We start from the raw sequence: 15853 nt of genomic DNA on the forward strand, positions 1-15853 counted from the left end.
GGCTATGAGTATCTTATGCTTCATTACACAAAAACTTCCCAACAACCCCCCCCCCTCAATTTCCCATGTTTCAGCTAAAACCCAAGAGATGACATCATAAAGGAACTCCTCCTATTCAGCCAAGTGATGGGGAGAGACAGAGCTGAATAAATCAAATTGGCAGCTTTCACCTCTTCAGATATTACTATCCATTTCCCAGCAATATTCTATTCATGGAGTAAGAAAGAAGCCAGCAAAAGTAGGAGATTAATGGGGGTCAGGGTGAGAGAGCACCTACAATGGGTTCTGACACCTTACAGATGCTATGGCAGGGTTAAAGAGCATGCACAGTGGTTGTAGCAATAAGCACAGAACATCCAGATGGTGGAGAAAAAACCAATTTCTCTCCATGCCAACCCACTCTTGGAATTACTGTCTCTCATTCTGGATGTCACATTTGATCAATGTGCTAATACTTGATGTGTGTTTAGAGATTTGCCAGACAAAGGGAGCACTGGTGGATGCTGATGTCATTAGCAGTTTACTACTGGGAAGGGTGCCTTTGTCACTCCATATCATGTAGGGCCCTGGAAAAAATGGCTGCTCCTTAAACTTCTTGTAAGCCTACTCTCTACTTTAAGTCTACTCTTCCTTCCAGGACGGTTGTGTTATTTGCTTCTCTGAACACAAGGAGGAAATGTGGTATACAAAATGAGAGGTAATACTCCAGATATAGTATGGTGACCATAGAATGGAGAAGAATGATTCTTTCCCATTAATTTGCACATTATGCTTCTATTACTATGACTTAATGAACAGGGTTTCTTCTTCTTCTTCTTTTTTTTTGAGCAATTGCATGGTATTATTGGCACAGATATGAATCCTGTTCTTTTAAAAACAGTTACAGTGTTCCCTCGCTTTTCGTGGGGGATGCGTTCCGAGACCGCCCGCGAAAGTCGAATTTCCGGGAAGTAGAGATGCGGAAGTAAATACACTATTTTTGGCTATGAACAGTATCACAAGCCTTTCCTTAACACTTTAAATCCCTAAACTGCAATTTCCCATTCCTTTAGCAACAATTTAGATTATTACTCACCATGTTTATTTATTAAAGTTTATTAAAAAAAATATTTATTAAAGGCGGACGAAAGTTTGGCGATGACGTATGATGTCATCGGGCGGGAAAAACCGTGGTATAGGGGAAAAAACAGCAAAGTATTTTTTAATTAATATTTTTGAAAAACCGTGGTATAACCGTTTCGCGAAGTTCGAACCCGCGAAAATCGAGGGACTACTGTATTTGCATGCAAATCGCTCTGGAAGCAAATCTCAAAAATCTATATATGTGCTATCCATATTAATGCCTAATTTCAAGACTTTTCTGAAGTTCATCTTGGAGGTTTTTGACCCAAAGTTCTCAGTTTCCAATTGTCATTTTATTGTCTGTGTTGTCAGTGAACTTTCATAACTTCATGCCAATTAAAACTGACAGACCCTCACTATGCTATACTATGCTTAGAAAAAAATAAGTTTCTATTTGTATGGTGGTCAAATTGAATCAATTTGACTCCGTATAACAGTGATGGTGAACCTATGGCACGTGTGCCACAGGTTGCACGCAGAGCCATACTTGCCAGTATGTGAACCGTTGCCCAAGTTCAACTCCAGTGTGCATGTGAGCGCTGGCCAGCTGGTTTTTGGGTCATGAGGAGGCCTTTGGTAGGGTTTATTTTATATTTATTTTATTTTATTTTATTTTATTTTATTTTATTTTATTTTATTTTATTTTATTTTATTTTATTTTATTTTATTTTATTTTATTTTATTTTATTTTATTTTATTTTATTTTATTTTATTTTATTTTATTTTATTTTATTTTATTTTATTTTATTTTATTTTATTTTATTTTATTTTATTTTATTTTTTATTTTTTTATTTTATTTGTTTATTTGTTTATTTATTTATTTATTTTATTTTATTTTATTTACTTTACTTTTTTTATTTTATTTTATTTTATTTTATTTTATTTTATTTTATTTTATTTTATTTTATTTTATTTTATTTTATTTTATTTTATTTTATTTATTTTATTTTATTTTATTTTATTTTATTTCATTTCATTTCATTTCATTTCATTTCATTTCATTTCATTTCATTTCATTTCATTTCATTTTATTTTATTTTATTTTATTTTATTTTATTTTATTTTATTTTATTTTATTTTATTTTATTTTATTTTATTTTATTTTATTTTATTTTATTTATTTTATTTTATTTTATTTTATTTTATTTTATTTTATTTTATTTTATTTTATTTTATATTATATTATATTTTATTTTTTTCTTGGATTTCTAGGCCACTCTTCTCCAGGGGACTCAGGGTGGAGGTTTTGGGGAGGCATGCACCTCCAGGCTCCAGGGAAGCCTCTAGAGCCTGGGGAAGGTGAAAAATGGCCCTACCAGGCCCACCGGAAGTCAGGAAATGGGCCGTTTCCAGCCTCAGAGGGCCTCAGCAGGAGTTAGGGAGGCTGTTTTTATCCTCCCCAGGCATTGAATTATGGATGGGGTCATTCACATGTGTGCAATAGCATACACACACACACGATTTCGGCACCTGAGGGAAACAAGGTTTGCCTTCACAGCCCTATAAGAATCAGTAATAAGGACTACAACATATCTCTACAGCTGTTCCATTAACTTTGATATTTTTAATGTTACAAAGGCTTGGTTAAAGTTTAACTAATTTATGAAATTAATTTATGGAATCAGCAAAACCAAGGGTGGGTTCCTCCCAATTCGGACCGGTTTGCCCGAACCAGTAGTGACCCAGTTTGGTTGGTTGGTGCCAGTCCATGGGTGCTGCTATATATATAAAATACATTTTATTTTATTTTTTACTTCTGAGCATGTGCAAAAGCTGACTTTCCAGCATTGTGCATGTGATCACCATCTTGTTTTTGGCTTTTTTTCTAATTATTTTTTTTTCAGATTCTTTAGCACTGAACGTGCATACTTGCAAGTCACATCTATGTGGCATGGGAGGAAGTGAACTGGCAGTGAGGTAAGTTAGAACCCATCCCTGAGTAAAACCATGGTACTAGCAGCTGTTGCCTAGTCTCATAGCACATCTCTAATTCCTTTGACTTGATGCTTCAGAATTATACACATGGACAAGATGTCTGTTGCTATTGAAGTGATTCTATGGAGTCCCCTAAGAGAAGCAATGGCAAGTTTTCACAGGTTGATCTTGGAGAGACAAGCATAGTACAAGTGTATAAAATATACTGGTTTTGGGAACGGGGGTGCTTTGTTTGACCTAACTCTTCTGAGCCCTTTTCTTTCCAGTCATTGTGTGAAGAACTAGCTCTAAAACTAGTTTTAGAGCTAGTTCACCATCACATCTTGAAAACATTTGCATCCCACATGCTAATCTATTCTTAGTTTAGACAGAATGAGGTCCTCTGTTTGAGAGAGATATCTGATGGAACCAAATTTGAAGGCGCTCTCTGAGCTTGGTTATTTTTTTGCAGACCATTTCATTACCCAAACTCGGAAACATCATCAGTTCAGTACTGATGATGTTATCTAGTTTGGGTAATGAAACTTCTGCAAAAAAAATAATAACCAAACCCAGAGAGCACCATGGACCCCTCATTTCAACCCTAAGCTACAAATATTCTCCTTTATCAGTACCAAATTTGAAGACACCCATTAGTTGATTTACAGAAGAATGGCAAAGTTATCATGTGAACTCACTTTATTAAATGATATTGTGGATGTTTATTAAACCCCAGATTTTATATCATCAGGCCATTCTGGTGCTTTTGCCTTGAGAATGCTGACGAATGCAAGAAATTAACAGGACTCTTTAGAGCCCTATCAAAACCCAATTAACTATGTGTTTCATATACAACTGTTCACAAGACAATGCTTTTAAACCTGTAGGAAGACAGAATTCTGAAGCAAAAATAAATAAATAAATAAATTAAAAGTTACTTAGAATTTTGACTCAACGAGAGATCTCATCACCTCCATAATTCATTTTGACTTCCTCTCATAGGAGGCAATACTTGACAACAGAAATTGAGAAAAATAAAAAGTGTTGATCTTGTATATCAAGCCCGCTCCTTTTATTTTATACCTAGCACTCCAGGCAGAATTCCATTATCCTTTTTTGTATGCAACAAAGTAGGTGGGATGTAATCTGTTACAGTGAAGCACGGGATCATTATCTGTTGCTCCTAGAATCAAAGCTCACGGGAGGATACAATCTTCATCTAGACAATAAATCTCAGAGACCACTTGGGCATGTTTTATAGCATGTAAGAAAATTACATGAAAAAAATTAAAGGGAAAAATGAAGACAAAATCAACTTTAGCATTACAATTTGGGATGAAGATGTTTCTATGTACAGAAATGCACTGGTGGTCCCAGATCAGGGGTGGGTTCTAATTTTTTCCTACTGGTTTTGTGGCCATGGCTTATTTTGTGGATTTGGCTACATGGTCATATGACTAGATGAGCATAGCTTTATGGGCGTTATGTGACTGGGCATGGCCAACTCAATGTCACTCACTCCTACTGAGCCACATGACTCCCCCCCCCAGCAATGCCTACTCAGGTTTTGTGGCTCTCAATGTTTTATTTATGGAAACCAGGTATGTCTCTCTCTGTCTCCCCCTCTCACCCATGTCTTTTTCGCTCTCTTTCTCCCTCATATATTCAGGGACTAACCTATACTTCTCCCAACGATGAGTTTGGTGGTAATCTAAGGAAATGTCTTCCTTCAAGATTGATTTTAAGGGTGCTGAGAAGAAGATGAGAGCAAAAGTAGTGGCAGTGGGTGTGACAACCCAGATGCACATCAATTCCCATCACTTCTACTGTTCCTACCTCTCAACATATTTCTCTCCTTCAGTAAATAATGAAAGGCCCAAAGAACCCTATTTGAGCTTCTAATATAGAGCTGTTCAGCCTAGACAACTTTAAGACTTATGGCCTTCAATTCCTAGAGTGGCTGGCTGGGGAATTCTGGGAGTTGAAGTTCACAAGTCTTAGAGTTGCCAAGATTGGACAGCCCTTGTTCTAATTAATACTCTTGGTTGCCTATGTAATGCATCTTCCTGGCAGAGGTACACGCTACTGAAAGAGGATAAAGGCAGGAACTGCCGTGTTTAGCATCTGTCCACAATTATGACACTGATAAAAAAATAACTTTATGATCAATTCTTGTATTTTTGACCTTTGTAGGTCTGTAAAGCAAAGGAAAGCTGAAGTAATATTTTATGCACTGCCACAGATTCACTTAGTGACTGGTTCCCTTAACAACTGAGTTAACAATATCAATTGTCATTGCTAAACAAAAACTACCAGTAATTATAAATCTCAATTGGAACTGAATCCATCCATCCATCATGGGGGCTGTTTTCTAGTAATCATAACTTGGGACAGCATTTGATTTGCATATAATTTACATCTAAATAAGCATCTACTATATCTTTCTTTTTCCCTTGTCCTACATGCCATTTCCTCTCTGCACCTCAATTTAAATCTTACATCAGTATGGCCACTATATGTGTCTGACAAGATGGCACATGCTGATCCACCAAGGCTGCCAGACATCTGAGGCCAGAAGAACATTCATAGAAGAAGAGAAGTGAGCACTCTGCAAAGCCAGAGCTGCAAATGCTGTGACAATGGTGCCCACACATATCTGCCCATCATGTGGCAGAACATTTCGTCCCACATAAGCCTTACCAGCCACCTGCAGATACATTACGTACAGCCCACAACTCATTGGATGTCAAGGTCCTCTTCAAACATGATGGACAAACATCATCATCATATGTGTCTGATATATGAGCCACACCCCATAAAAGCTTGTACCTATTAGTTAAATTAATTTGTTGTAAAAATCACACAGGAATCCTAATTTTTTGAAACCACATACTCCTATAATTTCTTATTTATAGAATATCTGGGTATCTCCTGACTGTGCTCCAATTATTAGCATATAACATTTTTTAAAACTGATTTTTAAAAACTCTCTCTTTAAAAAATAAAAACAAAACAACTTCCAAAAAAACTGAAAACAATTATATAAATGTCAAATAAATTACAAAGGTGGTGCCATAGTGCTGACAGCAAAGAAAAAAGAATAATCCTGGCTTCTGAAACTCTACCCGCTTACTTGCCTCACACTTAATTTGGTAGCCGAATTGATTCTGTTTCTGATTTAGAGTGACGCTAAATGAACAAATGGCAAAGGATTCCTATTGCCTTGGTGAAGACTTTAAACTTCTTAAGCCATGGAGTTCCTGCAATGCAACGATGTAACAAACAACCTGAACATAATAACAGGATGGAAATAATATAACTGGGGAGGCAAATCCCTCAAACTCAATAACTGATTGTAAATTCAATCTCAATGGTTCGGCTGCTGTCTTGTGCCTTCCAATAAAGCTGAATTATTGAATCAACGTGATTTGGTTTAACGGAGAATATTACTGCGAGGATTCTGCAGCAAGCTATTACATAGTTATTAATATGTGATTTCAATAACTGACAATTGTCCCCATGATACTGGGAAACCATCTACATCTTTTTTTGATGCATAGATATTTTACTTTTAACAAAGCAACAACTCCCTCTTTATTACTTTGTTCAAAATGATCTCCACTCTGCTTTGTACATGGGCATCCCCTAATGTAGTCATTTCCTAAATGCTACAAATGGTTGGATACTCACTTCTGTCAGCTCTTGGGCTCCCTTCTCTCATATAACATATTGTATCATATTACAGCACACCCTTTCATAAGATTTATGTCTTCACTATGGCAACATACATTATGCAGCAGGATTCAGGTCTCACACCGGGTCTGTAATTCTTTTTCCAGCCACTCCAGCATCATATTTATGTGAGTTCCTAAGGAGCTGGATAGGAGTCTGTGATAAGTTGGCAAAATGCCCATGGTGGTGATTAAAGAATCTGCCGGCTTCTTTGCTTTGAACTCGGGCCTTACTGAACCCTGGATAATGACTTACATTTGGCATATTTTTGAACACTTGCCTATGTAAGTCTGTTATGAATCATCTTGGTTTGCTTTGAGAAACAAGGATTTCTTTAAGTTTGAGAGTTGTGGTGGTACAGTGGTTATATTGCAGTATTGCAGGCTAATTCTGCCCACAGCCAGCAGCTCAAGGTTGACTCAGCCTTCCATCCTTCCGAGGTGGGTAAAATGAGGACCCAGATTGTCAGGGGCAATGTGCTGATTCTGTAAACCACTTAGAGAGGGTTGTAAAGCTCTGAGAAGCAGTATAGAAGTTTAAGTGCTATTGCAGTTTATAAATAAAACCTTGTCTTATTTTTAAACAGTTTTCCAACAGTTTAGTGACCATTCAAAGTTACAACAGCACTGGAAAAGTGACATACAACAGTTTTTCACACCCATGACCATTGCAACATTGTCATGGTCACATGATCAAAATTCAGACACTTGGCAACTGGTTCATGTTTATGACAGTTGCAGTGTCCTGGGATCATTTGGGGCAACGTAGGAAGCTCTTGGAGGGCGATTTTGGAGCAATTTGGGGCAGCATAGGAAGGTTTTGTCGGGGCGATTTTGGGAGAAATTTGGGGCAGAGTTAGCTTTTGTTAGGACCTTCATTCCTCGCTTCTCCTCACTGTCTGTCTCCACTCTGTTAGCCTTCACTTTGTCTGCCCGCCCCTTTTTTTTAAAGCCTTAAATTTTGGATTTTCCTAATGGGTTTGCATGCATTATTTGCTTTTACATTGATTCCTATGGGAAATAATGTTTCGTCTTATGAACTTTTCACCTTACGAACCTCATCCTGGAACCAATTAAGTTCATAAGACAAAGTATCACTGTACTACTTTTCTTGTAAAGCTTGTAAGTCTAAAAGATATGCCCTTCCCCTTCCCTACCCGGATGTATCAGAGAACTAGGAAGGATCAATTCTGAGATACTGTCTCAACTTACATTTCTGTTGGGGCTCCAATTTTGTTTACCAAACTGTTGCCTGTAGGGATTCTAGGTGGGGTTCTCCTCCTATTTTTCCAATATTATTATATTATTCCCACAACCCATTACAGAACGTACAAAACAATGATTTGCCCTTTCAATGCTAGTTACCTTCTAACATGCCTTGCCTTGAAAGACTCTGTTATCTTCTTGAGTAGCAAATGTTGTTGAGCAAAAAATTCCTTTCTTATGAATACCTTATCAGTTCTTGACTTCTGCTTGCTTTATCCTGTCTTACATCCCACATTTTGTTCAGAGTCTTTCTTATGTAAGCCTTGCTGAGCCTCTGGTCTTACAAGATTCCCATGGTGTTACTGAACCTAATTCTATTCCTGGTTTCCAATGTGTATAGCTTTCATGGGTTGGTGAGTGAAATCTGCTGTACAGCTATGCATATCTACCATGTCTTAGTCTGTATCTTGCACTAATAATTTGTTAAATATGCAAATTGTATTACTTATTCATCTAATTTATATCCTGCCTTTATTCTTTTTTTTTAAACCAATAAATCAAAGTGGTGAGCATATTCAACACATCTCCCTTTTCCTAATTTTCTCACAACGGTCCTGTGACATAGGTTGGGCTGAGAAGGGGTCACCCAACTGAGGTTGGGATTTGAACTCATGCCTGTCTCTTGTTTTCTAGCCTGGTGCCTTAATCACTTGATCAAACTGGTCTATTAACAAATTATAAACAACAACAATAAAATAAGGTTGCCCACTATAATATTGGAGGGTTGTTTTGTTTGTTTCTTTGTTTCTTTGTTTATCTTCTTGCAGCTCATTTGCTGCTTTATAGTCTTTTAGTAGGAAGAGATTTAAGCAAAAATGAGAGACTATATTTGGGCAAAAATGGTAACCCATTTACAAGAAAACCTCTCCTTTGACTTGGTTTTGGGGGGGGGAAAGTAATTTGCTTTCATTTTGACTGTCATTGCACCATGAAATGTGATAACTTTAATATTATTGAAAAACATATTGTAAGAACTGAGATGCGTTAAGATGTTCCAAATGAACACTTGTAAGAGCTTTTATTAAGACTTACAAAGTGGCGCTCAAGGCGGCAAGATGCGCGTACCATGCCGCCTTGATTGCATCAGCGGAATCCCGCCCGGCCGCTCTGTTTAGGGTGACCCGCTCCCTTCTTAACCAGGGGGGAGTTGGGGAGCCCTTGCAGAGTAGTGCCGAGGACTTTAACACGTTTTTCGCTGATAAAGTTGCTCAGATCCGGGCCGACCTCGACTCCAATTGTAAAACAGAGTCGGCTGACAACGAGTCAGTCGAGGTGACTGGGGCACGTACTTGTCCACCTGTCTGGGAAGAGTTTGATCTGGTGACACCTGATGAAGTGGACAAGGCCATTGGAGCTGTGAGTTCCGCCACCTGTTTACTGGATCCGTGTCCCTCCTGGTTGGTTTCGGCCAGCAGGGAGGTGACACGGAGCTGGGCCCAGGAGATTACCAACGCTTCCTTGGGGAGGGGAGTTTTTCCAACACTCTATAAAGAAGCGCTCGTGTGCCCCCTCCTCAAGAAGCCTTCCCTGGACCCAGCCGTACTTAATCACTATCGTCCAGTCTCCAACCTTCCCTTTATGGGGAAGGTTGTTGAGAAGGTGGTGGCACTCCAGCTCCAGCGGTCCTTGGAAGAAGCCGATTATCTAGGTCCCCAGCAGTCAGGTTTCAGGCCCGGTTACAGCACGGAAACAGCTTTGGTCGCGTTGATGGATGATCTCTGGTGGGCCCGGGACAGGGGTTTATCCTCTGTCCTGGTGCTCCTCGACCTCTCAGCGGCTTTCGATACCATCGACCATGGTATCCTTCTGCACCGGCTGGGGGGGTTGGGAGTGGGAGGCACTGTTCTCCAGTGGTTCTCCTCCTACCTCTCTGGCCGGTCGCAGTCGGTGTTAGTGGGGGGTCAGAGGTCGGCTCCGAGGTCTCTCCCTTGTGGGGTGCCTCAGGGGTCGGTCCTCTCCCCCCTGCTATTTAACATCTACATGAAACCGCTGGGTGAAATCATCCAAGGACATGGGGTGAGGTATCATCAATATGCTGATGATACCCAGCTCTACATCTCCACCCCATGCCCAGTCAACGAAGCGGTGGAAGTGATGTGCCGGTGCCTGGAGGCTGTTGGGGCCTGGATGGGTGTCAACAGACTCAAACTCAACCCGGATAAGACGGAGTGGCTGTGGGTTTTGCCTCCCAAGGACAATCCCATCTGTCCGTCCATTACCCTGGGGGGGGAATTATTGACCCCCTCAGAGAGGGTCCGCAACTTGGGCGTCCTCCTCGATCCACAGCTCACATTAGAAAACCATCTCTCAGCTGTGGCGAGGGGGGCGTTTGCCCAGGTTCGCCTGGTGCACCAGTTGCGGCCCTATCTGGACCGGGACTCATTGCTCACAGTCACTCATGCCCTCATCACCTCGAGGTTCGACTACTGTAATGCTCTCTACATGGGGCTACCTTTGAAAAGTGTTCAGAAACTTCAGATCGTGCAGAATGCAGCTGCGAGAGCTGTCATGGGCTTACCTAGGTATGCCCATGTTTCACCATCACTCCGCAGTCTGCATTGGCTGCCGATCAATTTCCGGTCACAATTCAAAGTGTTGGTTATGACCTTTAAAGCCCTTCATGGCATTGGGCCAGAATATCTCCGAGACCGCCTCCTGCCGCACGAATCCCAGCGACCGATTAGGTCCCACAGAGTGGGCCTTCTCCGGGTCCCGTCAACTAAGCAATGTCGGTTGGCGGGCCCCAGGGGAAGAGCCTTCTCTGTGGTGGCACCGGTTCTCTGGAACCAACTCACCCCGGAGATTAGAACTGCCCCTACTCTTCCTGTCTTTCGTAAACTCCTCAAAACCCACCTTTGCCGTCAGGCATGGGGGAATTGAAACATCTCCCCCTGGGCATGTTTAATTTATACATGGTATGCTTGTGTGTGTGTCTGCTAGTTAGTATATGGTTTTTTTTAAAGCTTTAAATATTTTAACTGATTGGATTATTTATGATTTGTACTACTTGCTGTGAGCCGCCCCGAGTCTTCGGAGAGGGGCGGCATACGAATCCAAATAATAAATAAATAAATAAAAATAACCTGTGAAGGAGTTAAAAGTTAAAAATTTAAAGAAAGCCAGGGACAGTTTGTCATTAAAATAATGAGTACTTACTTCTGTGTTTGTGTAGTATAGCTATTATCATAGGCTTCATAACTTGGTTCATCATATTCGCCTCCATATCTATCATCATATCCCTATAAGGGGGAGAAAAGATCTAATTTAGAAAGCTAATCCAGTAATAGATTGACACCTGTAACAAAATGTAAATATTGAAGTATTATATTCAAGCAAGTTAACATCTCTTCAAAAATACAGATTTACGTGGTTTTGGTCCTTTCAGTCAAAGCATTCCCCGAGCAGAGTTTTTGTCACAACTTTCAGTAAGAAAACCTTCACTTTTGACTCTGTTCTTGAGACTCATCAGTGCTGTAGTGCAGAATTTGAGGAAGTGTCAAGGACTTTGAAAAACTGGATTATTAATGTTTTACTAGGAGAATTTGGAAACCTGTAATTTGGTTCAGCGGCCTAATCCAAACATCATAAGTATGCTAATCAGATAGAGATTACTGCAGAAATAGTTCGGTGCCACTGTCTAGACAAGACCAATAAATGGAGTTCCCTTGGCCAAAGTATGGCATAGAACAAAATGTAAATGGCTATAACTGTTTTTCAATTGCATGAAGGTGAAACTGTGAAGTAAGCCATCTCCATGAGGGAGCTAATCATACCATGCAATTTGAAATAGTGGTCTCAAAAATGTCAGTAAGTTTGTTGTTTTGTAATACGATAAAAGAAAAAGTGATAAAGATAAATGGGTTAGCAACCTTTACTATGAAGAATGCCGATCCCAAATTCTAAACAGATTGTTTATGGACTTGGCACTATCTAACAATATGAAATAGATGAACTGGCAGATAAACTCTGGACAAAGGAACACACTATGACTCTGGCAGAGAAAGGAAAATTGGTTCTGGGCAGAGATATATAGGCTGACACTAGGCAGAATGAGGATATATGGCTAAAAGTAAACCCTAATGAAGGGAGCTCAGAACCATATGGTAGCAAAGGAATATTTGAAATATTTAAGGTTGAAAGTTAGATAAACAAAACAAAGGTAGCCGTGTTGCAATTAGAGATGACCTACTGCATGGAATCAGTGTGGAATGGAAAATAAACTCACAAAATTAGACTACCAGTAAACTCAGCCAGTTACAAAAGTCCTCCTCCATTATTTTGATCAGATTATATACAGCAGTGGTCTGAAGAAAGCCATAGTGGCAGGCTAGGCTGCTATTTTTTTCTGCCTTAAAATGATCATGGCCCCTTAGAAAACCAAGAACTGGGCCACCCTCTTGGATCCAGGTTGGATTTTTTTCCTGCTGTAAAAAAAGTGAGAAATGTCTCAAATGTGCTAAAAGGCAACTATACTTTCTTGGTTTTCTTTGTCTCTGAAAACCATTTGCTTCTCATCCAAGTAGCTTCTTCAAGTCTTTGATGAGAAGCTAAACATTTCGAAAGAAACCAAATCCCCCCTCCCCCAAGAAAGCCCAGTTGCTTTTTGGAAAAGCATCTCTCAGACAACCATGACCCAGATGATTGAAACACTCCATAGACAAAAATGGGAAATTCCTTTTCTTCATCTCATCTCCACTTTTCTTTCTTTCTTTCTTTCTTTCTTTCTTTCTTTCTTTCTTTCTTTCTTCCTTCCTTTCTTTCTCTTTCTTTCTCTCTCTCTCTCTCTCTTTCTTTCTTCTTTCCTTCCTTGTCCCTTTACCATTTCTACCAGCATGCTCTACCATCTAATTTTTTTAAAAAAAATCATCTACATATCTCATATTTACAACACAATACATATACCATAATAAAAAATCTAAACAAACATTAAGTGCTTTGGCTTCATGATCTGACTATTATTGTTTGCCAGTCTGTTCTTTCATTATCTCTTCACTCTCACCTCCTCTCCTCTCCTACTTTCTTACATCTTATTTAATTATTATTTATTTATTAATTAGACTTCTATGCTCCCCTTCTCGAAGTGACTCAGGGCGGCATACAACATAGTAAATACAAACAATGTATGTATAGAAATCTAATTATTTAAAAAGAAATATACAAAACTAGCAAAATTCTAAAAAACAAACAAACCAACAATCCATGCACAGTCATCCACAGTCATCCAATTCAATCATTTAGAACATCGGCCAGAGACAATCTCATTGCCCACGATCCCCATGCCCGCCAGCAGAGGTAGGTCTTCAGAGCTTTACAAAAGACCAGGAGGGACGTATTTCTGGGGGGAGTTCGTTCATACCTTCTCTCCCCCTTCCTTCCCTCTCCTCTCCACCACCTTTCCCCCTCTTCTCGTTTGCCCAGCTAATTTTCCCAGCCCATTATTATACTATTATTTTCCAACCTTGTATTCAAATTCATCTTAGATATATGTCATTTATCTAATGCTGCCTCCTTATCTAGTTTCGTCATCTGGATTGTTCATGCTGTTTCCAATTCCCCCCTTTTCCTTTATCCTTTACCATCTACCATTACCATCTAATGTTATTGTTGGCCCTTCAGAGGCTGCTCTTGACCAATGATGGCCAGCGCATATAGCTTTTCTGATGCACTGCTGTCATTATCTCAGTCCTTGGCTGTTAGATATGCTGCAAGTAAGGCTGAAGAGCGATGTATTGTATATCCTAGGAAAATGTTAATGAAGGTTACAGTTATTTTTTCTCCTCCTGTATTCTGGAGTTCAGCGTACAAATGCATTTCTAAATAGCGGTGGGTGAAATAATAGCTAAAAAATGACTAGATGATTGCAAGAATGCATAGTCTCATTATATCACTAAGAAGCTTATTACTGGCATATAAAACATACTTTTCTCCCTGTCTCTGTGTCTCTCTTTTCTTCTTTCCTTTCTTGTATAGAGAAAGCCACACGTAAATGTTTTTATCAAATGTGTTTTTGTGTATATTGTTCTGGTTCTAATTTCTTCTGCCCAACTAATGATTGGAAGGATATACTATAAGTGTTTGGGTAAAATCATAAAGTCTATCAGTAGTCAGGTGGGTCAAATGAATGAGCTGCTTTAGCTATTAATTTAATTTAATTTAGCTATTAATTCTGCCAAATTTCCAAGAATGACTCTCAACTTGATTTTAGAAGATAGGGTTGCTTAAAATAACCTCTTTTTCTAACAGTATGAATTAGGTGAGCTTATGAATTAGTTCAAAAAATAATTTTCCACTAAAAAAAAGGTGTGTGTGTGTGTGGCTGGGGAAAATATCTTCCAAGTCTTTCATTTATTAGTACTGGTCAAAGTCACAGCTCATAAATTCAATCTGATGTTCATGTTTCTGAATGAAATTGACTTTCTGAATAAAATCAGATTAAATTGGGGTTTTTTCGGTCTAACCCAACTGAAAAATCTAATCTGGAACAACTCAACTCAACACTCTTATAAATAAGATAGGTATCAGTAAGAATCTGAACCCGTCTCACAAAGTCAGATCTCTAACATCCATCTATATTGCCTGCCTGCCTGCCTGCCTGCCTGCCTGCCTGCCTGCCTGCCTGCCTGCCTGCCTGCCTGCCTGCCTGCCTGCCTGCCTGCCTGCCTGCCTGCCTGCCTGCCTGCCTGCCTGCCTGCCTGCCTGCCTGCCTGCCTGCCTGCCTGCCTATCTATCTATCTATCTATCTATCTATCTATCTATCTATCTATCTATCTATCTATCTATCTATCCATCCCTATCTACCTATCTACCTACCTACCCACCCACCCACCCACCCACCCATCCATCCATCCATCCATCCATCCATCCATCTATCTTTTATGGTGTTCTAGATAGTACATGTTCAGGAAAGATCATCTGACATATAAATGCAGGATTAAAAAAGAGAGATCTTTTAAATGAATTAACATTAGGCAAGCTCCTTTTCAAAATACACTTAAGAGTTAGATGCTTAACCTCTGTGGGTTTTTTGTTTTGTTTTGTTTTTTGGAGTAGCAACTTTACTGAGAAGTATTTTATGACATTTGAGCAGACAAGAACATTCCATGATATTTTGCAAAAAGTGTTGAGAGAGAAGCACATTCAAAAGGTCAAGAAAATTAAGCTCTTTTTCAGAACAGCTTTGGCACGGAAAGAGAATCTTCTATTACTGTTATATATTTAATTTTGAGTACCTACTTCCACAAGCCATGGTGATAACAAATAAGATTCATGGCTAGAGTCGCTTGAGTGCAACCATGTGAATGCCCTGCTACGAACAACTTAAGGAATTGCATCAGCACAAATTGGATTTTTCCTGCAATGTTAATCGCAGCCGGTATTATCATCATATTTGGCAACTGACAAAGCAGCCACACTTAAATTTATACTCCTCAACCACTTTCCACTTTACTCAGATTATATTAAAATGGAAAATTTTCAAGTGCAAATGTCAAAAGCAATAGGAATGCCTGCTCTGAATTCGAACAGATTCTTGCAAAAGGACTGATCACTAGATGCCTCTTCTGAATATGCTGCTACTATGGAGCAAATCAGTGGTGCGTTGCTCCCAGTTCAACATGGTTCTATGAACTGATAGCACAGGTGGGGGAGACCCTACCCATCTGTCTGGGATATGCAAAAGCATTAGAACCCACTAAAGGAGCAAGTGACTGTAAACATGCCAGAAGAATTAAAAGCTGTAGAGAAAATAAAATTGAGAAAATCAAAAACAGAAGAACAGTGGGTCAATAACACAATAATACTGCTTTGCAATTTAAAACTG

At 39.3% G+C, this 15853-nt stretch overlaps 1 protein-coding gene across 1 annotated transcript in view; it reads right to left on the bottom strand.

The window, feature by feature from the left end:
- The window catches only part of KHDRBS2 (KH RNA binding domain containing, signal transduction associated 2), a 472630-nt gene that overhangs the window by 26671 nt on the left and 430106 nt on the right, over window positions 1–15853 (bottom strand). The window contains exon 7 of the mRNA XM_070733031.1: window positions 11191–11273. Within this exon, the coding sequence (XP_070589132.1) occupies window positions 11191–11273 (83 nt within the window). The remainder of the gene's footprint in view (window positions 1–11190; window positions 11274–15853) is intronic.

This window comes from Erythrolamprus reginae, chromosome 1 (assembly GCF_031021105.1).
Source record: "Erythrolamprus reginae isolate rEryReg1 chromosome 1, rEryReg1.hap1, whole genome shotgun sequence".
In the NCBI taxonomy this organism is placed as follows: domain Eukaryota; kingdom Metazoa; phylum Chordata; class Lepidosauria; order Squamata; family Dipsadidae; genus Erythrolamprus; species Erythrolamprus reginae.